The 21,645-nt window shown below is 42.4% G+C and overlaps 1 protein-coding gene across 1 annotated transcript in view; it reads right to left on the reverse strand.

Annotated features, from left to right (window-relative positions):
- Position 1: 1 nt before the first annotated feature.
- OTUD7B (OTU deubiquitinase 7B) overlaps positions 2-21,645 on the reverse strand; it is a 54,290-nt gene continuing 32,646 nt past the window's right edge. The window contains exons 2-12 of the mRNA XM_055312658.1: positions 20,730-20,879; positions 16,535-16,723; positions 13,912-14,139; positions 12,366-12,467; positions 11,429-11,556; positions 7,239-7,351; positions 5,232-5,359; positions 4,774-4,923; positions 4,070-4,184; positions 2,720-2,804; positions 2-1,522 (exon numbers count right to left, since the gene is read on the reverse strand). Coding sequence (XP_055168633.1) covers positions 314-1,522; positions 2,720-2,804; positions 4,070-4,184; positions 4,774-4,923; positions 5,232-5,359; positions 7,239-7,351; positions 11,429-11,556; positions 12,366-12,467; positions 13,912-14,139; positions 16,535-16,723; positions 20,730-20,814 — 2,532 coding nt within the window. The 5' untranslated portion in view covers positions 20,815-20,879 and the 3' untranslated portion in view covers positions 2-313. The remainder of the gene's footprint in view (positions 1,523-2,719; positions 2,805-4,069; positions 4,185-4,773; positions 4,924-5,231; positions 5,360-7,238; positions 7,352-11,428; positions 11,557-12,365; positions 12,468-13,911; positions 14,140-16,534; positions 16,724-20,729; positions 20,880-21,645) is intronic.

Below are 21,645 nucleotides of genomic sequence, written 5' to 3' on the forward strand. Positions count from 1 at the left end.
CCCTCATTTCCCTTAGGTCCTTGGGTGTACCCAAGCAGTGATGAGACAGAATCACCATCTTTCCCCCCTTGGACCTCCTGGGTCCCATCAAGATGGACAAAGGACTAGTGTAGCCCTTCAGGCACCATCGGCCGGACCTGCTCTTGCCAGCCTGGCAGCTCTCTAGCGCGCACACACACTTAAAAGTTTCTAGCCAGGCTCCTGCCAACATTACTGCATTTGCCCCATCTGCATGGGGGCTGGGTCTTGATGAGCCAATTAGTTGAGCTTAACTCTCTTTGTTTAGCCCCCGTGCCCTCCAAGGTTCTCCCACTCAGAACCTGTGCACCAGCAGCTCCCCACCCGGTTCACGCTCCCTCCTCCTCAGTTCTTCCCTGTAACAGCAGGAGCAGAAGTTGTTTGTCTCAGGGTGTCCATAGAAGCTGCAGTTCGGTTGTTTGCACTTGGTCTGGGTTGGAGGAAGCCCCCGCGGACCTCCAGCCCATCCATCTGGCTCAGGGGGCTCTCTGTAGCCATTGCTGTAGGAATCAGCCACTCGGAAGGGGGGTGGTAACAATGCACCCCTGTGAACACCATCCTTGGAGTGACTGCCTGGCTCCAGAGAAGGGACGCAGTCCTGATGGGGGTAGGGTCGCCCTGGAGGGCACTGTCTGGGGAAAGTGGCATATGGCGGCAGGCCCCCCCCACAAGGACCCCCTGCGAGCTGCCTCCGGGGTTCCTGGCAATGGACTCCAGCCCCAGCAGGCCGAGGGATAGTAAAGCCCCCAGGGTAGCCAGCAGAGAATGCCACAGCCTTGGACTCCACTAGGGGGGCAGTCGGCAACTCCTCCCCGCCATCTGGCTCTGGCTTTTTGGCTGGAGGAGGCCCACTCCCCACCCCTCCATTCAGGATCTTCCTCTCTGCCTCCTTCTGCTTCTGCTCTGCCAGGAATCTCTCCTCAGCATCAGAAAGGTAGCGCTGGATCATCTCCTCCTGATACTGATGACGGTGACCCATCTTCAGGGTTCCAACAAAAATAAATTTCCCCTCCCCTTGCATTGCAATCCTCATAATGCTCAAGCTCTGCATCACTTCCTGGCTATACTTGCTCCCTCCATTACCAACAGACTCAGCTGCAGGCTTCTCGGAGACAGGCCCATCCCCAGCCGCCTCCTCCTTGCTACCCTTCCAGCTCTTCAGTGAGTTCTTTTTCTTCTTGTCCAGGGTCTCGGTGCCACTGCTTAACCCTGAGCCCACGCCTGCCCCTCCGGGCTTGGAGCCCTTGCTATGCATCAGGCCTCCCATGTTCTTCTTGAGCTTGCTGCCCAAGGTTTTGCCAAAGCTGCCCAGTTTGTTAGCCACAGAATCTGCTCTCTTCTTGTCTTTCTCCCGACCTCTCTTTGACTTCTCTTTCCGCTTGCTGCCCTCATTGCTCGTGGAACTGCTGCCAACAGACTCCTTGTCTGATTCCCCGGACTCGGGAGTGGACCGGGGCTCATCTCCAGCTGAGGCTGTGGGGGACTCAGGTTGTGCCAGGGGAGCCTGGAGGACATAAGCATGGTATTAATGGTTGTCCCACTGAGCTGAGTTGAGGGAAGGGCCCAGGGACCTCTAGGCCATCTGTCTGGCTCACGGCTCATGGGGCTTGCTGCAGGGTGGCTAAAGGAATTAGCCATGTGGAAAAGGACTGATTACACCCCTCTGTCCTCCAACCCCAGAGTGCCTGCCTGGTTCCAGCAAAGGGCTCTGTCATGGTGGGGAAAGGTCACTCGACGGGGGGCACTGTCCTTCCCCAGCCCGTCAGCTCTCCCATGGACCGAGGAAAGATAGAATCTAATATCTGACTTTTATCTCAGCCTCTGCAATCAGATTCCCTTCTGTAATACGGAGATATCAAAATGAAGCCCGCTGCTCCTTCTAGAGCAATGAGCAACTATACAATACATGGCCTCTGGGTAAGGAGGAAGAATATTCCATAGATACTAGGATATCCTCTTAGAAATTTCTCTGTGCCAGATTCTGCCCAAAATTAATCTCAAGAAAGTGGAACCATTCTTCAGTCCCTCAGCTTTCAGACATCCAGCACTGGAGTCTGTCAGTTTGCCCTTGTTCCTGCGTTCCTGTTCTATGGAGAATGATGACATCCTCAGAATCTACCAGATCAGGATCTCCTTAAGCTATACTGTTTCCTCTGGTAACCTCCACAGAGGTCTACATATACAAGGGTCGGGACAAAGTACAACCATGTCAAGTTCACCAAAAAAGTCTAGAAAATTTTTCTTGAAGAATGCATACTAGGGGGATCCCTGGGTGGCTCAGCGGTTTAGTGCCTGCCTTCGGCCCACGGCATGATCCTGGAGTCCCGGGATCAAGTCCCACATCAGGCTCTCTGAACGGAGCCTGCTTCTCCCTCTGCCTGTATCTCTGCCTCTCTCTCTGTGTCTCTCATGAATAAATAAATAAAATATTTAAAAAAATATATTAAAAAAAAAAAAGAATGCATACTAGTATCACCAAGTAGAGCTTGGCTGGAGAGGAGCTGTGGAAAGTGGAGGGCACCAGCAGGTAAAAAGGCAGGAAAAAGTGTCTTCTGGAACTTATCTGACATTTTCCCGTTATTCCTAACCTTGAATCATCAGCTACCACTCAAAAGAGACTCAGGGACCACTACCAGATCACCTTGTTCTCCCTGTTGCTGAAAATGAGGATGTTCAAGGGCGGGGTCGGAGAAGTCCTCACCTGTGCATCAGTGGACACTGGGATCCACTTCACATTCATGTAGCCATGCAGCAGATGCAATTTGACCTCTAGGGACAGGATTACACTGTGAAGAGGAGGAAAAAAAGAATTGAAAACATACCGTGACCTTTAAAAAGCAAAGCGTGTGATCCAGTTGGAAGGTAGGACGGGAAAGGGCTTTGTGGCTCAGGACTCAGACAAGGTTGGGTCTAAATTATAGCTCCACCCATTAATACTAGGTTTTTATGACCTTGAGGCAAGTCACTTCACCCTCCCTAAAACTCAGTTGGGGTTGATAATGGGTATAGATAATATCTACCCTCTAGGGTTGTTGTGAAGATTAAAATAGTATTGGAAAGGACCCAGCATAATGTCTGGAAAATAGGAAATACTTACTGAATAGTAGCCATTATTGTGGCTGGTGTAAATATTATTAAGTGGTGTAAATTTTATTAATAATAAAATAATATTATTTTGATATTTAGGTGAGAAGTTATTTTATTTTTTTATAATAAATTTATTTTTTATTGGTGTTCAATTTACCAACATACAGAATAACACCCAGTGCTCATCCCGTCAAGTGCCTCCCTCAGTGCCCGTCACCCATTCACCCCCACTCCCCGCCCTCCTCCTCTTCCACCACCCCTAGTTCGTTTCCCAGAGTTAGGAGTCTTTATGTTCTGTCTCCCTTTCTGATATTTCCCACACATGAGAACTTATCTTAAAAGACAGTCTACACTCTGAGTTTTAATCAAACCCTCTCAATTGGATCTCAGTGTCAGGAGCCCAAATTAGGAAACATTGGATAAGAGTTAAGGGAGGAGCTTTAACATTCATACCCTCTTTGTAGGAAGCTGTGGAGGGCACAGGCTAAAAAGTAAACCTGCTCTGGGAGGTGATAGGGAAGGGGGCTGACAGAAAGAATGAGTTTTCCTTGCTATTTAAATTCAGAAAGGCAACAATCCAAAGCAAACTAACTATTTTGGTCAGTTATGTAAAAACCCCTCTCATGGAGTGCGTGGCTGGCTCAGTCAATAGAACATGCAACTCTTGGTCTCCGGGTTGAGTTCGAGCCCCATGTTGATGTACAGATTACTTAAAAAATAAGATCTTAAATAAATGTTTAAATAAAAAAAAAATAAAAACCTTTTCACTTGGGCTGGGAGAAAAAGCAGCTGTGTGTTGCAAGAATCCTGGTGCCCAACCTGTCCCCCACCTTCTCCATCTTCCCCAAAACACCAGAGCTAGGATGTGGCTGTCTTGCCTCTGAACTGAGGAAAAGCCCCTGGGGAAACGGATGCTGTATGTGGAAGAGATGCCTAGCAGGTGAGAAGGCTAGGCCTGCCTCACCTGGCCAATCGGACGTTGTCATTGTCATCTTTGCCCCATTCCCAGCCCTTTCCAGGGTCCACAGCAAAATGCAAGGGCAGCAGCTTATGCTCTGAATCTGTAAGTGGGATCACAGCTGGGGAGGAAGAAACATATCATCAAGGAGTCTCTTTGAGGAGAGAGGAAGGCAACTGAACACAAACTGACTTCACTAAACAGGAGGCTGAATCATCTCACAGGCCTCGAACTGAGTTCACCCCTCAGTTTTCAAGTGTTTATTATGCTGGTATTAAAAACAAACAGACTGGTTTTCCCTTACTAGCCAACACACAATTTAGGCCTCTAATCTCCATGACTCTCCACCAGCCAGTCAAATGCACTCTCATGATGTGCTTGCCAGTTAACATGGATTCAAGGAATTCAAAGTCATTATTATGACAAGTACTTGGAAGGTTCTATGACCTTAATACCTACACTCTTTACTCCAGAGCAGGCAAATACAGGCAGGCTACTATGTTTTTCCCCAAGGCTCTTTGTCAAATGTATTTATGTTTAATTTAAACACGCTGGTTTATCTTTAGCTTAGTAAAACAGTATCAGTGTGCACTGTCTGGGCTTGCATGTCACTTAAGTCTTCCCTCCTACGCTCTCTCCCATTTCAGTTTTTCCAAAAGAAAACAAAGCAGACCAAAAGATACCACAGACAGCAACACTGTATTCAGCACCTTGTTCCTTGGCATTCTCCTTCTGCTCCATGGACACAAGTGCAGAAAAGTGGGCCTGATCATAGGCGAGCACCAGAGGGGAGCGGTGACACTGGCTGGCTGGGACCTCCAAGGGCAGATAGATTCCCCCAAAGGGAATAGGGGCAAATGCTGCAACAAACCACAAAGACTGTTATTCAGGAGGTGTTCTTGCCTAGAGGGCAATCCCCACGCCCCACTCTACCACATGAGTTCCCTCATTTCAATTCACTCTAACCCCTAATTAGTCATTCATTCCTAAGAAGCCTCATCAATTAACCCCAACTCCTTTGCTCTGGATCCGTTGAGAACTTCACATTGTTCTCATGTATACCTTGTTTCTCTCCATAGGTCCATATAGCCCCTTCCACTCCTCCTCTCAGGACTTCGCCCAAGGCTCTGCGAACAGAAGGCGCACAGGGCAGTGAGGACTGACTCACCTTCCCCACCAGAGTCCCTCAGCATGGTGTCGGCCACAACAACTATGGGCCTCCTGAGCACATGGGCGAGGACAAACACATGGAATTCTTCTAGGCTCTCATAGACAGGCTCCTCTGGACTCTCCACCCTAGAAGGAGTACAAGGGGAGTGGTGGAGGGGAGGGGTTACAAAACGAAACAAGATACCCCTGAAGACCAGTTCCGTAAAGAGGAAAAAGAGGAATATCCTTTTCTTGCTTTCTAAACTTAAGGCTGTCACAGACAGAGCTGATCATTTCATGCTACCGTGGCTGTTTCTCTTCCCGTTTCAGAGATGGGGAAATAGAAGAAGAGAGATCTAAAGGCCCTCGAGGTAAAGCAGTGTTAGGAATCTGGAGGTAATCCCTCTGCTAAAACCAATCGTGTTCGAGTCTTCCCCAATTTGCTTTATCCTGTAGCTCAGTGCACAACTGTGGAGCCTTTCTTTACCCACCACAACTACCCAGACAACACATGCATCATAGTTGACAAAAGAAAAGAATAAAAATTCCTCTTCCTATGTTCCCTTAAGTGAAGAAGAGCATCTCACCTTCACCATATCTACCTAGTAGCCTAATCAGAACTCTGTGAAATATTTACTCTTCTTTATTTCTCATCTTCAATTAATCACCTGGCTTAACCGATTCCATCTCCCAGCTGTCTCTTGTATCTATCTCCTCCAGTCTGTCTGCAATCCACCACTCTTGTTCACACCAATGCCCTCTCTCCTGAATTACTACAACTCAGTCTCACTGCCCTCCACTTCATTGCCCGCTCTGCTAGCAGTGTGCTCAAATACATAAATTTGCTCCTATCACTCATATACACACAATTCAGGGGCTTCCTGACCTCTGAAGCCAGGTTCGTCAACGCTGGGTACTTGGTACAAATGCAGATTTCTGGGCCATAGCTCAGTCCAACTCAACTGAACTTCCTCAGGGTGGAGATCCCCAGATCTGCACATTAACAAACCTCCCAGATTATTTTTATGCACAATCAAGTCTGGATAGGTTATAATTTTTAACTTCGTGTTAAAGAAAATGTCAAAATTTTAAACATTCAAAACTAGAAAGAGTATTATACCTAAACTCTCATATATCCATCACCCAGCCTCAATAATTTAAAACATACAGGCAATGTCATTTCACCTAGACCTTGATCTATTTCCCTATCAGTCCCCACCCTTGCCCCAGCCTACCACATCAGATGATTTTGAATCAAATCCTAGACATCATATCATCCATAAACATTTCAATTTCTATCTCTAAAAATAAAGGACTCCTTTTAAAAACAACCACACAACCATTAATACCACACTTTTAAAATTTAACAGTAATTAAACATGTAGACATTGTTCACATTTCCCCAACTGTCTTATAAATATCCATACATTCCCACTAGTTGATTTGTCTAAGTGTCTTTAAACTTAGGTTCCCTCTCCCTTTTTATTTTCCTTGCAATGTATTTATTGAGAAAACTGAACTGTCTGTCCCATAGTTTCTCAGTCTGGACAGGATATGATTTTAATTCCTTAGCATGATACAACAGAAACCTCAGCATGGCACACAAAACTCTTGTTACCCAGCCTCATCTATCACTCTATACCACGTACTCTGTACTTTGGCAGTGCTAAACTACTTATAGTTCCTAGAACATACCATGCTGTCACATACTTCAGTGCCCTTGCCATGGCCTCTCTCTTTCTTTATTTTTTTATTTTAATATTTTATTTATTTATTCATGAGAGACAGAGAGAGAGAGAGGCAGAGACACAGGCAGAGGGAGAAGCAGGCTCCATGCAGGGAGTCCGACGTGGGACTCGATCCTGGGTCTCCAGGATCACACCCTGAGCTGAAGGCTGATGCTCAACCACTGAGCCACCCAGGCGTCCCTCTCTCTTTCCTTCCAACATCCTCTTAGCATGAAGTTTTTTGGACACTAAGGACTCAGGAGAGATGATTTCCTACTCCCTCGCTTAGCCATACTTACCCACCACAGTTGGCTCCATTGGTACCTAGATGCATGCGGGGTTCACTCGAGGCAAGCTTGATCAGCTCATTCCATTCCTTCTGCCATTCATCTTCTGTGTAAACCAGCCCTGACTGTGTAAAAGACAGGCAGGGGAGATCAAGCAGTCAGAGGCTAGGTTCACGGGCAGTAGCTATCCCAACTCACTCACACTGGCCCACTCCCTATTCTCTTAGCATTGTGCTTACAATGTGTACTACAAAGTCAAATCTCTTCTCCCTCTCTTAGTCAAAGTCCACAAAAGAAAAGTTTATGACCTCTCTCACACTTCTTTTTCTTCCATTCTTTTCTGACCCATTTCAGTCCAGCTTCTGTCTCTGTCCACCAGCCTGCCCCCCTTTGCCCCACATACAGCACCTTACCTACCTAACTCTGCAAAGGACAATGACCTTTTAATTGCAAATTCAGTGGACTATTTGGTTCTTGTTTTTCTTAGTCTTCATGTCGCATTTCAACTCCTTGTTAAATTTCCTTCTCTTTCAGCTTCTGCAACACTACTTTCTCTTATCTCTCTCAACTCTGTCCACTCTAGCAATATTGGTATTACATCAACAATATTAGCAGCTTTGGTTCCTTCTGGGTGATCTCATCTACTGCCATCTATATGCTCAGGACTCTAAAATTTCCCTCTCCATCCCAGACCTCCTCTTAATTTCTATACTATATTCACATCCACCTGCATACTGAAGATTGCCACCTGCTCATGACTGCCTCAAACTACAGTCAAAATGGAACTCCTACCTCTTCCAAAACCCACTCTATTTCCTGTATTCCTGCCTTAGTGAATAGCACTGAATATCACCCAAACACCTAAGCTAGAAACGAGGGAGTTAGCAGAGACTTCTCTCCTTTTGCCCACCCCACACCTGGATTCCTGTCAATAATTATTAAGCATGCCTATTGCAATGGACCCTTAATTGGTTTTACTACTTCCAGTCATGCATTCTTCTGATCCATTTTCTACAGTGTTACCAGAAAGGTTTTTCTAAAATTAAAATCTGATGTTTGCTCCCTGCTACAAATTATTTTAAGAACCATCATGACCTGGGGCACCTGGGTGGCTCAGTAAGCTAAGCGCTTCCCTTCAGTTCAGGTCATGATCCCAGATTCTGGGATTGAGCCCCACATCGGGCTCCCTGCTCAACAGGGAGTCTGCTTCTCCTTCTGCCCCTCTCTACCTCTTGCTCATGCTCACTCTCTCTCTCTCTCAAATAAATAAAATCTTAAAAAAAAAAAAAGAACCAAAATACTTCAGTGTAGCACACAAAGTCCACTTCCTGGCCCCTACCCACCTCTCTAATACATCATTTAACTAGCAGTAGTTCCTTGAATGTACTGCACTGCTTTATACTTGACCTTTTGTCTAGCTTATTCCTTCTGCTTGGAGCAGCCTACTTCCTAGCCACTTGGTGAACGATTTCTCAACTGTCAGGAGAGAACTCAAATATCTTCTCTAAGGCTTTCCTAAATCTTCCTGGTAGACTCACTCCTTCCTTTGTGCCCTCCCTCCTAATCTACTATACAAACTTCATCACAGAAAGAACAATCTGTTACTTTGGTACAATTACATATTTACATGTCCATCACCTACTACTCTTAAGGGCCAGAACCGTGTTCTAGGCAATATGCTAGTGCCTAAGATGTGATCAGTAATCAATACATGCTGAGTGAAACTATAATTTTTATCAAAGAAATGGGAGAAGTGGTACAAACAATTTAAAAATATCATTTGCCTTTAGGATATATATGATAATTTGGGAGATAAGTCTATTGTTATTAATTATACTTGGCTTAAATTAGTATTTAAGTGAGTTTATACTGCTTAAACATACTGACAGAGTAAAAGAATCAAACTGGAAACATGAGGGGTATGAGGAACAAATTTAAGAATTAAAGAGCTGTTGTCAGCAACATTTTACTTTAATAACTAAAAATTACAAAGCTATGTTCTCTTTGTAAAATACTGTAATAAAGTTTTTCAATTAAAAATAAAAAGAATAATGCACAGGCAATATGTACTGACTGGGTGCTTTGGTCAGTCTTTTTCTCACCTATTTCAGCTTCCTGTTTTCATACACGCAGCCACTAGGTGGCGGACCCATTCAGCCTTACTGGAAAATGTCCTTACTGGTTAGATTTTTTTTTTTTTTTAAAGTTTATTTAAACAATCTCTACACCCAACATAGGACTCAAACTCACCACCCCGAGGTCAAGAGCTGCATGCTCTACCTACCTGAGCTAGCCAGGCGGCCCATCTTTATTGGGCTTGACCACCAATTTCAACACAAAACAAGGAGGCCTGGGACATCAAAACCTATTTAGTTTGTGTGGTGTTTGGTCTTGATTAAAAGAAGCCCCCAGTCCCCCTTGCCTCCCTCCATTCCCATGCCCAAGGTGCAGTATGATGCTATAAATAGTCTCAATTAAAAACTCTTTAGGCCACATTTCCAGTATGGAACTTTTTATGTACTGGGCAAAAGGAGTAAGATGTTGCTCCTTTGTTAGCCACTATTCTCTATGCATGCATTTCCACTGGAGACTCTGGGGAGGAACATGTGGCTGACCAAGAACATAATTTGGGTATTTCTGGGTCTCCCAGCTAAACCCATCACAATATAATCCCACCCTTAAAATAACTACAATAGCTTAATAGCGGGACTTGGCCATACCTATTCTCTGACTATTGCTGTAACTTCTACATAACAGCTAAATGCTCTAGTTTGAATGCTTTTCTGGACTCTGGAGTGGTCAAATATAAGGTTCAGGTATGGTGTGAATTCAGTGGCAAAGAAGGCAAACTTTAGGTTGGCTCTAGCTCAGGCAAAAGAAGCCCTCCACAAGTGCCTGCTCAGTTCACTAGGGAACCATGGGATTTGGCAATAATAAAGAATGCCATTTACTTGGCCTTGCCCCTGTACACTTGCTTCCTTCAGAATCCTCTGGAGCAGACTGGCTGATCAAAGACACCATTCTGATCTTAATACCATCCTAATTTTAACAATTGGCCTCTTTGTTTTTAAGAAAGAAACAGGACACATTCTACCTTCATATTTTAATCTTCAGGATATAAAATTCTAATAACTAAAAAAAAAAACTCTTAGTTCTATATAATAGCCAGTTATGATAGAGCAATAAAAGGCAACAAGAAGGAAAATGGAAAGAAAAAAGAAAGTTTCCAAAAAGACTGTCCCATATTTATGCCAGAACACCCAGCCATATAAATGGCAAAACAAACAAACAGATACACTCAAACAGCGTGTAAGATAAACACAGAAGAGAGAGAGAGAACTAGGGGAAAAGGGAAGAGGGAGACTTGTTATCTTTGTGTAAGTGTACAGTGTCATCATTACAGTGAGGGTTCAGCCAACTCTTTTTACTGCCCCGTCATAACTGCCTGACAGTAAATCTTTGAGGCTTTGTGGGCCATATGTAACTATCCTGCTGCTGTTCTGTTTTACATAAGGAAAGCACTTAACATAAGCAAACATATATAAATGAATGTGCAGGGCTGTGTTCCAATAAAACTTTTTTTTTAACTGTTAGTGAGATTTGTCTCACAGGTCATAGTTAGCTTTCAATCCCGGTTATGGGGATGGAAAGTACAAACAGCCATTGTTACGTTCTTATACAAAAGCAGTCTCAACACCTGCTAAGGCCCTGAGAAGTATCATTCAAACTCAATTTAATAGGCATGTTTTTAAAATTTTTAAACAAACCGAGTGTATGAAAAACAAGTATTACATATAGCCAACAAAATTTAAACATTTACATTCCTATAAGGGTTGAAAACATAAGTCCTTAAAAATTGGTTTAGCTTTATTATTATAAGCAAAAAAGCTCCAAAACAATACAAAAATCCTGTGGACTTGTCCTATCTTATTTTGCAAAAGATTACTACTGAAGACTTAATGAGTGTCCATCAGGTGAGAAGCATGTTAGTTACCTCCTCCATGAGTCTCAGCTTCCCCATACTAGTTCTCATGACTATCTCAGAAAGGCACAGGCCCTGTGGTGTCTTTTGTATTGTCTACAATTTCCAGGATTCCAAAGGGAATACCACTGATCAGGCACCAGGAGACATTGCCTACTGGCACACACTGAGCATTCACCATAGCCAACTCTAAGAACAAGGTGTTCCCAAACTCCCTCACCTCTTTATTCTGCTGTGTTTGTTGCCACCTCCAGCGCCGTTTTAATGCTTCCTTCTCGGCTCCTTTCTCCATCAGCGCATACAAAGCTTTCCGTAGCATCAAGTCCCGATCATGGAAACCCCACATGCCTGCAGCAAGAAGACATACCAATAGGACACCTTACCTTGACTTACCTTTACTAATTATGACGCATATGTCCTAGCATGAAGGAAATCAGGCTGAAGGCCAGATTCAAAGAAACTCCTGTGACTCAGGGTAGAGGTACTTAACCATGACAGAAAATATGTTCCTACTCTGGAGGTTCAGATACTTTGAGAACTTACAAGTGGGAGATATACCACATCCTACAAACTCCTGACAGAAAGTTCCTTACTCATGACACAAGTCTAACAAACTAAAAAACATGGTGGCAGCATAGAAGATAGGTCTGGCACATGGCAATCACCATCAAAGCTGGAGGAATGGTTGGAAAATGAGGACTCTTTTAAAATCTAAGGCAAAAAACATATTGAATTATAAATAAGTTTTATAATTAAACAAATCTCACAAAAACCGATGAAAGCATATCTTTTTTATACAGCAAAAGAATATATATTAAGTATAATGATAGACACACATAGCTCTACCCTGCTTACATACTTGCTGCTCACTACTTCTAGGGGTAGCTCTCAGAGTGGGACCCACACTAAAGCATGTGTTCTCCATATGCTCTCTGAACAAGACTGAAAAACCAGGGCAGGGCTCTCTTCCATCTCCTCTTGCATCGCATGCCCATACCCATGCGCGCACACAGACACACACACAAACACAGACACACACATCCACACTACGCCGTCATTTCTGCCTAAGATCAAGGTTAGCGGATTAAGTCCTGCACATGAGATTTAATTCCATTGCTTCCTTTCTGAGGGTACGGAACACCATTTTCAAAACTTACCCAGAGAGGCTGCATGCAGGAGGCAGTTTCCATCCCCAGTAGTTGCCAAAGGAAGCAGCCTCTGACAGGTAGGGTCCACACTCACCCACCAGTTCAAACGCCCTACAGAAACAGGAGGAAAAGGAGAGGAGTAGATTATCCATAAAGTCCTTCCCACTTCTCTAGCTCTAAAAAAGACTCCAAACTTGCCTCCTCCAGGAAGCCTACCCAGAGTAAAACCATCTCTGTTACTCCTTATATCTTCCTCACTAATGCCTAATGAATTAGAATCTAGAGAGCATGATTGGTTAGATCAGCAGTTCTTACATGGGGACCACTGATCTAACCAATAACCAAGAGGACATTTGGCAGTATCTGGAAATGCTGTTTTGTTGTCACAACTGGAGGAGGGATGCATCTAGTGGGTAGAGACTAGAGAGATTGCTAAACATAATATAACATATCAGGCAGCTTGCACAACCAAATTATCTGGTCCTAAATGTCAACAATGCTGAGATTGAGCCACTCTGGATTAGATGATGAGGCCAAGGTCATAGGTGGAAATCTGTGTTGGCTTCTTGGCTGGCTCTGATGTCTTCCCTCTGGTCAGGAGACCAGTAAATAATATAACAATGAAACTCAGCACAAAAACATCATCACTAAAATAAAAATAACCCAAAGCATGTATTCACAGAGTCACATAAGTATCATTGCATATATGAGTGTGTGGCAACTTGTATGTGATAGGACTTTAAAGATATAAGCAACAAGACAAAGTATATGAAACACCTAAGAAAATGAGTCTCAATTCTGTATAGTCATCCCACAATTGCCAATCCGTTATTCATAGGAGAAAAATATTTCATGAATCATGCTTAAAAGTCTTCTTGAATTACTAAAAAGTTAATAGAAAAAACTAACCTATAATCTCACTAGCTAGAACCTGCTAACTTTTTAAGAAAGTATTAAATAGATGCACACAGATACTATAGAAGGGTACAAATGAAAAATGAAAGCTTGTTTCCCATGCCCCCAACTCCCAGCCCCCATCTTTCTTCCAAGGAATTTTAATACCTGACTAGCTTTTTCCATAATTTCCAGCAGCCTCACCCCACTATGTTAACCAATTTTAACAGTAATTTAAGAAAAACACAATTGTAAAGGTAAATATATCTTCAGAGAAAGGCTCATATAAACAAATGGCACTTTTAAATTAATCACCGGTGTACATCAGCTATAATATTGGTATTTTCTGATCACAAACGTGTTCCAGAGCCAATTTTGATTCATTCGTATTTTCTTCCCCATGTATGGATTTTTAGGTATTGATTCCTGGGCCTTTCATGTGCATATCTGGTTTGCCTTCCACCAAATAGAAATTTCCAGGAGAAAGTATTTATGTCCTGAAAAGAAGCACCTAACTCAGTATATGTGTTGATCTGACTGACACTTGCAGTCAGATCCCACACTTAGATTGGGAGCTACTGGTTAAGGCCAGGCCCTCCACGTGGCTGCCTACAGGTAAAGAGCAGAGGGAAGAACCTGGGGAAAAGCAGCATTCACTGACCTGCCTGTTCCAAGGCAACCAGCATGGACTGTTCAATAAGGTCTCTCTCTATGAAGCTGCGGAAGTCTTCATTGTACACAGTGAGATCTGGAAGCTGGAAGGCACAGATGGGCATTTCCAGGGGGTGCTCACTGCTCCCCCCACCCCCACCATTGGAGGAGACATGGGACCGGGCCAGGGAAACAATGCTGGAGCTGGCGTGGGAGATGCCCCTAGACAGGCGTTTTTCTGCAATGAGAAACGGAGTTACCTTAGAACATACACAGCCCAAAGAACATCCCACTCATGTGGTGATGATTACCTAACAAGGGTTACCTCTTTCAGTCAGGGAAAACCCATGAGTCCAACTGGCTACCAAATTTCCCAACCCTCTTTCTCAAACCAAATACAATTGGAGAAATATAGAAAGTAGCATTTTTTCAAGCACTTAAATTGGCACCAAATATACATTCCTCTTTCTACCTTTTTTAAGAGAATTTGCCTGAACTTCTCCCCATGACTCTGTCTTCTTTTATTTCCATTTCCCAACATAATAGGGACTCATTCATTTGGCAACTTGATCACTGGTAGGAAAAAGAGGGAATAAGGGAAATGGGGTTGCATTTGGCTAGACTGAATCAAATAATCACTCTGATGATTTTCATCATTTTGGAGACTATAAAGAAGAATTACCATTATAGAAAATTAATGATTTTCTTTTTTAAAATTTTTTTTAAATTAATGATTTTCTAATGAAATCTTACACAGCTGGGAACTTTCTTATTTACCATCAATAACATTTATATAAATTTTTTAAAGTGTATTTCGTTTTTATTTTTATTTTTTTTAATTTTTATTTATTTATGATAGTCACACACACAGAGAGAGAGAGAGAGAGAGAGAGGCAGAGACACAGACAGAGGGAGAAGCAGACTCCATGCACCGGGAGCCCGACGTGGGATTCGATCCCAGGTCTCCAGGATCGCGCCCTGGGCCAAAGGCAGGCACCAAACCACTGCGCCACCCAGGGATCCCTATATACATTATTTACTACAACTTTTCTGGATACTCCTATTTATCAGAAATATATAGGTGCAGTCATTCTCACTTAGCATGCTACAAAGACAGTAGACAGGCCCCTAAATTATTTCACTTGTTTTTATTACATGGCACTTAAAATCCCCCGATAGTCTGTGATCATAATCTGCTCAAGTGCCATATTACAATTCATTTGCATGACTTGAGTTATGTGAAGATTATCAAAAGAGCTAAAAATTGCATTGGGAAGTAGTTCTTTTTTTTTTTTTTTTTTTTTTTTTTTTTTTTAATTTATGATAGTCATACAGAGAGAGAGAGAGGGGCAGAGACACAGGCAGAGGGAGAAGCAGGCTCCATGCACTGGGAGCCTGACATGGGATTCGATCCCGGGTCTCCAGGATCGCGCCCTGGGCCAAAGGCAGGCGCCAAACCGCTGCGCCACCCAGGGATCCCGGGAAGTAGTTCTTAATCCAACACTTGCCAGAGAGGATGTACAAAGTAAGTTAAGAGTTGTCTAAAGTTATTTTATAGTGATGTTATTTTTTTAAACTGTGTTTTTAGGTATTCAAAAAGTATCATAAGCCCATGGTAAAAAGTCAAAATACTACCAAAAGATGTAAAGTATTACAAAGAAATCTCCCCCTTATTCAAAATTTCTAATTCCTTCTCCAGAGGAAATTTTTTTGGATCCTTCTAGAATTTTCTATGCACACAGAAGCACATATAGCTTTGGGTGGCTCAGTCAGCTAAGAGATTGACTCTTGGTTTCAGCTCAGGTCGTGATCTCAAGGTCATGAAATCAAGCCCTGCATGGGGCTCTCTGAGCTTAACAAGGAGTCAGCTTGGAACTCTCTCTCCCTCTCCCTGAGCCCCTCCCCCCTGCTCTAATTCTCTGTAAAATAAATAAATCTAAAATTTTAAAAAGCGTGTATAGCTTTTAAAATCATTTCAAAAAACATAAACAAGAACATACTGTGCATCTTACCTTTCTCAACAGATTTTAGAGACTTCTAAAACAACACATCAAGTTCTACCTAATTCTTTCCAGTGGCTGCAGAGTATGCCACAACATACACAATTTTAATTTAACTGCTCCTCTACTAATGGACATTAAGTTGTTTTCAAGCTTTAACTTTCAAGCTTTACACTGCATATGTGTCCATTTGCATTTATTTGTTTAAAGAACATATATATATACTCACATGCACATACATATATATGATAAATTCCTAAAAATCAAATTGCTGAGTCAGAGTATATACATTCATTTTAAAATTTTGCTACATACTGACAAATATTAACCAAAGAGGTGGATGGCAGTGATCCTTTGAATTCTACCTTTATGGACTTAAACTCGACAACTAGGTTGTTCTCTTTCATCCATTTCTCTCCCAGATCTGAAAAAGGCCTTTGTACAGGGCAATACACATGATGCAGTGGGACAGTGTGGGCCTCCCGCACTGAGGCAGACTGAGGCCACCTCTGATCAGTCTGTCAGGGGAGCAGAGGAAGGAAGAGGATCATCTGTGAAGGATAACTCCATTTAGCAGTGCCCTCCCTTCCTCTCTACTCCATCTACAGAAACACCCCTCAGTTACCCCAGTACCTTGAATGACATCATCCTGCCGCTGCAGCGTGGGTCGGGGAGGGCGGGCAGACTCTCGATCTGAAAACCCTTTTTCAGGGGTCCTGGAGCCACCACTCCCTTCACTAAAGGGTGGGGGCAGGTTCCCAGCATGGACTTGACGTAGCTGTTCAAAATCACTGAGGGCAGCACTCACGTCCCAATTCTTTCCTGGCAGGAGACAAATCAAAAAGTGAATTGGGTACTCAGAGTACAGGGAAACTGTGGAAAAACCTAGAATAATTACTCAAACCATCCTCTCAAAACTAGCAAGTAAAATTTATGTATACTTCCACCATTCTCCTGTTTCTTATTGTGCTTTAATTTTCTTAACACTTTAGTCTGCAATACGACAATCTATATACCTGTTGTCTATTTCCTAAGTCAGCTTTGTGAGCATTGAATCTTTGTGTCTCTGAACTAAAAGGGCCCACAGAGACCACAGATAAAACAAAAGAAGCCTAAAGAAGAGTGACTTGCCTAAATGTAAAGCTAGTTTGCACCAAGGAAAAGTGTGACTAAAAGCCCAGGTCTCTCAATTCTGAAACAGAGAGTTCTTAGCCTAGACCTAAACCATCTGAAATTATATAAAAAGGTATAGGTATGTGGATTTTCCTAAAGAAAAAGAGCTGACAGCTGTCATCAGATTACCAAAAGAAAATGGTAACTGCCTGGCCTCAAATTTAAGAATCACTACTCTCCTGAAGAAAAGATCTTAAATGATAGACTTGTCATATATTTTATGACTGTTCACACTTCTATTTTATTCCATCTGCTACCCCCTTAATTCAATTCCTATCACCCACTGCCCCACCTCCAATCCACTCTAAAGTATCCCATGAGATTAATCTTTCCAAAGCACAGTTCTGATCATTTCAGTTCCAGTATCAAAACTGCTGCTTGTCACTGCCTACAGAATAAATTCTAGGTTCCTATGTCTGACATTCAAGGCTTTCTATGACCTGGCCTACTTTTCCAACCTTTTCCCTGTGCTTCAATTTTCCTGGTTGTGAAAGTGGAGATGATTCCACATAGGAATGTTACGAAGATCAAATGAATTAAAAACACTGGTACACAGTAAGTTTTTTTATATGCATTTATTGCTGTTGCTGTGATGTCTTGTTATTACTATAATTCCTCGGTTTTATTTATGTATTTTTTTATTTATGATAGTCACACACACAGAGAGAGAGAGAGAGAGGCAGAGACACAGGCAGAGGGACAAGCAGGCTCCATGCACCGGGAGCCCGACGCAGGACTCGATCCCGGGTCTCCAGGATCGCGCCCTGGGCCAAAGGCAGGCGCCAAACCATTGCGCCACCCAGGGATCCCAATTCATCGGTTTTAGCTACACGAATCATTAATACCTGATGATTTTACTTCTGACTCATTACATTCATCATTTGTTCCAACTTCCTTTGCTCACATGGCTTCAGTCAGTCTGGCCTCTTTGTTACCCCTATACATATGCTACAACTGCTCCCACCTATGGCCTTTCCAACAACTGTCCCAACTGCCTGGAAGGCTCTCTCCCCAGTTTATCTACACAGACAACTCTTCATCTCCTTCAGGTATTTGTTCAAATGTCACATCCTTAATAAGGCCTGCTTGACTACCCAAGTAAAAATCACAACCTACCCTCATCATTTCCCATAGCACTTCACATCTTAAAATATACTTCACAATGATTTGGTTATCATGCTTATTATTTATTGACTGTCTTGCTGGAACATAAGGGCAGGGATTTTTGTTTTGTTTTGTTTTGTTCAAGCACCTAGAACCTGGCACATAGTAGGTACTCAAAAAATATTTGTTGAAGAATGAAGGCCTTTTGTCTTGACTCAACAAATCAATGAATGAATGTTTACCACACAGCTGGAAATACAGAACATTATACTGAACACTGGCTCTGTATTTGTAACTGCGTAGTAAACCTCTGAAAAACAGGCCCTAACAACCAATTTGTCCATCTTGTCCAAAATGGGATATCCATCATCTTCCTTCCTTTCCTTCCTTCCTTCCTTCCTTCCTTCCTTCCCTTCCTTCCCTTCCTTCCCTTCCTTTCCTTCTTTCCTTCCTTACTATCTATCTCCTTCCTTCCTTCCTTCCTTCCTTCCTTCCTTCCTTCCTTCCTTCCTTCCTTCCTTCCTTCCACTCCTCCTTCGATATTCCCCAAACCAGTAATGGCATCACAAGCCCTCTAGGCCAGAAAATTTGGTCACCTTCAGTTCCTCACTACTGAGACCCAACTCGTTTTCCGCCCTCACTATCTAGTCAACGTTTGCACTCATGGAACATCTCTCAAATCTGTTCTTGTCCATTTTTACTGTCACTGTCCCCATAAAAGTCCTCATGATCATCCCCTGGTCTCTGGGAGGGGCTTGGCTAATCTCCCTTCCCCTAACATGTCCTCTCTCAAATTTGTTCTTTACACTATGAACCAAAGTTAACTTTTAAAGGAAAAAGCAAGAGAGAAAGACAGAGGCAGGGAGAAAATGAAGATCAAACCCTTTGATTTCCCTTCTAAATTCTATCTTAAATCCATCCACTTTTCTCTCTACAGCTACCACAGCAGTTCAAGCCACCATCATCTCTCACCTCAACTGTGGCAACTGTCTTAATTGGGTTGATCACTTCTCTGGCCACCTTCCAACCTGTTCCATATCCTTCAACCAAAATTCAAATCCCATCACTTCACTCCCCTGATTACAATCCTTCACCAGCTTCCCCCTGAACACAGAATGACATTTAAACTTCTTACCACAGTCTACAAAGGGCCCCATATTCTGCTTCCTGCCTTTCTACCCATTTCCTACCACTCTTGCCCCACTCTTTCTACCCAGTGCCAAACTCTGTTTCACTTTAGGTCCTTGTACAAGCTTCTGTATCAACACTCTCTTCTCTTATCCCTTTTGCCTTGCTACTCCCACATACCCTTCTGGGTTCAGCTCAAATGTCACTTCCTTAGAAAGGCCTTTCTATACCCTGTATCTAAAATTAGGTTTCTCTCTTACACTTCCATAGTACCTCAACTTTTCCTTCATAGCACAGAAGTGTGTGCACGTGTGTGTGAGACAGATTAAATAAATATTAATTGTAACATAATTGTTAAAAGCCAGCCTCTGAAAACAGATTGCCTATGTTCAAATTCCACTTAACTTCTCTGAACTTCAGTTTTTAAAATCATAAAAGTGGGATAATAAAACCTATATTGCAGAGTGATTGTAAGAATAAAACAATGTATCTATCTCAAGTACCTCACACATATAGAACACATGTTACAAGAGTACAAGAGGAAGAAGAAGCATTTGAGCTGAATCCAGAAGGATGAGGAGAATTTCATGGAGGAAGGGACACTGCTGACTTAGAAAACAACTTAACGTGACCAGGGAAAGGTGACAAGTTGGGCCAGGCTGAGGAATAAGAAGATAGTAGGAGATAAAAAATGTCAGTCAAGGGCAGAGTCACACTGAATTAGCAAACTGGAGTTTAAACCCAGATCTTCCATTTCCTAAAAGGTGGAAGCAAATGTCAAACTGTCATACTTTGCTAAGCGATGACGATCTAAAACATTAGAATAAATGCTAAGAACTTGCCCCTCTCTCCTCAGGCTTACCCAGTTTTGTCATTATATAGTTCCATCATCAAAAAACATCTGTTAATTATGACTCCAAACAAAGAATCCTACTGACACAATTCCAAGCCTTAAGGACCTTAAAATCTAGAATGTTCACGCTTATGTGTACATACAGATAGAAATAAACAAGGCAGCAAAATAAAAATATTAACTTAATTCACTCTACATGGAATCACCTCAAATTAGGGAAGGCAAGAAACAAAACCACAAATGATCCCAAATACAAAAATCCCAAAGCTGTTTATATATAAAGAGGAAGACTTACACATCTAGAATTATGCTTTTAGTGGATTTGTATAAAATTTCACTTGTATTACCTAAGCATAAATTCACAGTGAATTTAACTTTTCAAAGTGAAAAGGGAATTTTGCACTTTAAAATTATGTTAAGTCATACACAGGTAGATTATTAGAAGCAATTTAAACGTAAGGTCTGTCATAAACAAAGTATTTTTCTGATCACCTTAATTGTTCCAAGTCATCTTAACAATAAACATGGCATTGACTTTCTCTCCTCATTTTTCCCCTCATGACTCCTTACCTTCCAGGAGATCTCGGGCCAGCCCAGGCTCTGCACCTGTGGAACGGACAAAATCTGACAGGACAGCATCCATGTCCAGGGTCATGTGATCATTAAGTACTTTCAGGCAGCTGAGGTAGGGTGGACATAGATCAAAATTCAGGCCTCTACCTGAGGAGGAAATAAATACATAAGGCTCAAATTATACTGAAATAGGATGATCATAGCCCAATTTCTGCAGCTTCCTAACCAAATGGAGAAACTATCCCGGCTCATTTATTTCAGCTGAATTTATTATAAAGTGCAACCTTTAGTTTCCTAACTCCTTATTAAATTCTTCTAAATTAATCACAAAACTTAATGTCATTCTGAATAATGCCTTTCTTCTACCTTTCTAGAGTATTCTATTTCCATCTATCAGTTTGCTTATCGAAATTAATGGAAGAAAGCAGCAGACTAACCACCCGGAAGAACTCCCCACCTTGTTTTATTTCCTTCCTGGCACTTGATATAAACTGAAATTATTTTAGTAGGTTACTGTCTACCCTCCTCCTCTAATATGCAAGTTTCTTGAAAGCCGAGTGCTTGTGTGTCTTATTCACTAATGTGTCCTCAGCATGTATCACTTGATACATGCACAGTGCGTGGCATAGAGGCCCTCAGTAAATATTTGCTGAATGAATGGATAAACGAACAAATGAATACTATACACTGAATAACTTTAGAGCTGACTAGTGTTCTGAGGCTAGCTGAGGATGTAGAAGGAGCAAGCTGATAGCTAAAACTACTCACAATAAAATAAGCTATTACACAAAGCAGAGTGGAGATCTCAAAGGTACACAAAAGTCCATTTTTGTCCACTAATTTCATGAACGCAGGAAACATGCCTTTCTCCACCATGGACAAATGAGCCAAATATCCACCATGAACAAACGAG

The sequence above is a fragment of the Nyctereutes procyonoides genome, unplaced genomic scaffold (assembly GCF_905146905.1).
Source record: "Nyctereutes procyonoides isolate TBG_1078 unplaced genomic scaffold, NYPRO_anot_genome, whole genome shotgun sequence".
In the NCBI taxonomy this organism is placed as follows: domain Eukaryota; kingdom Metazoa; phylum Chordata; class Mammalia; order Carnivora; family Canidae; genus Nyctereutes; species Nyctereutes procyonoides.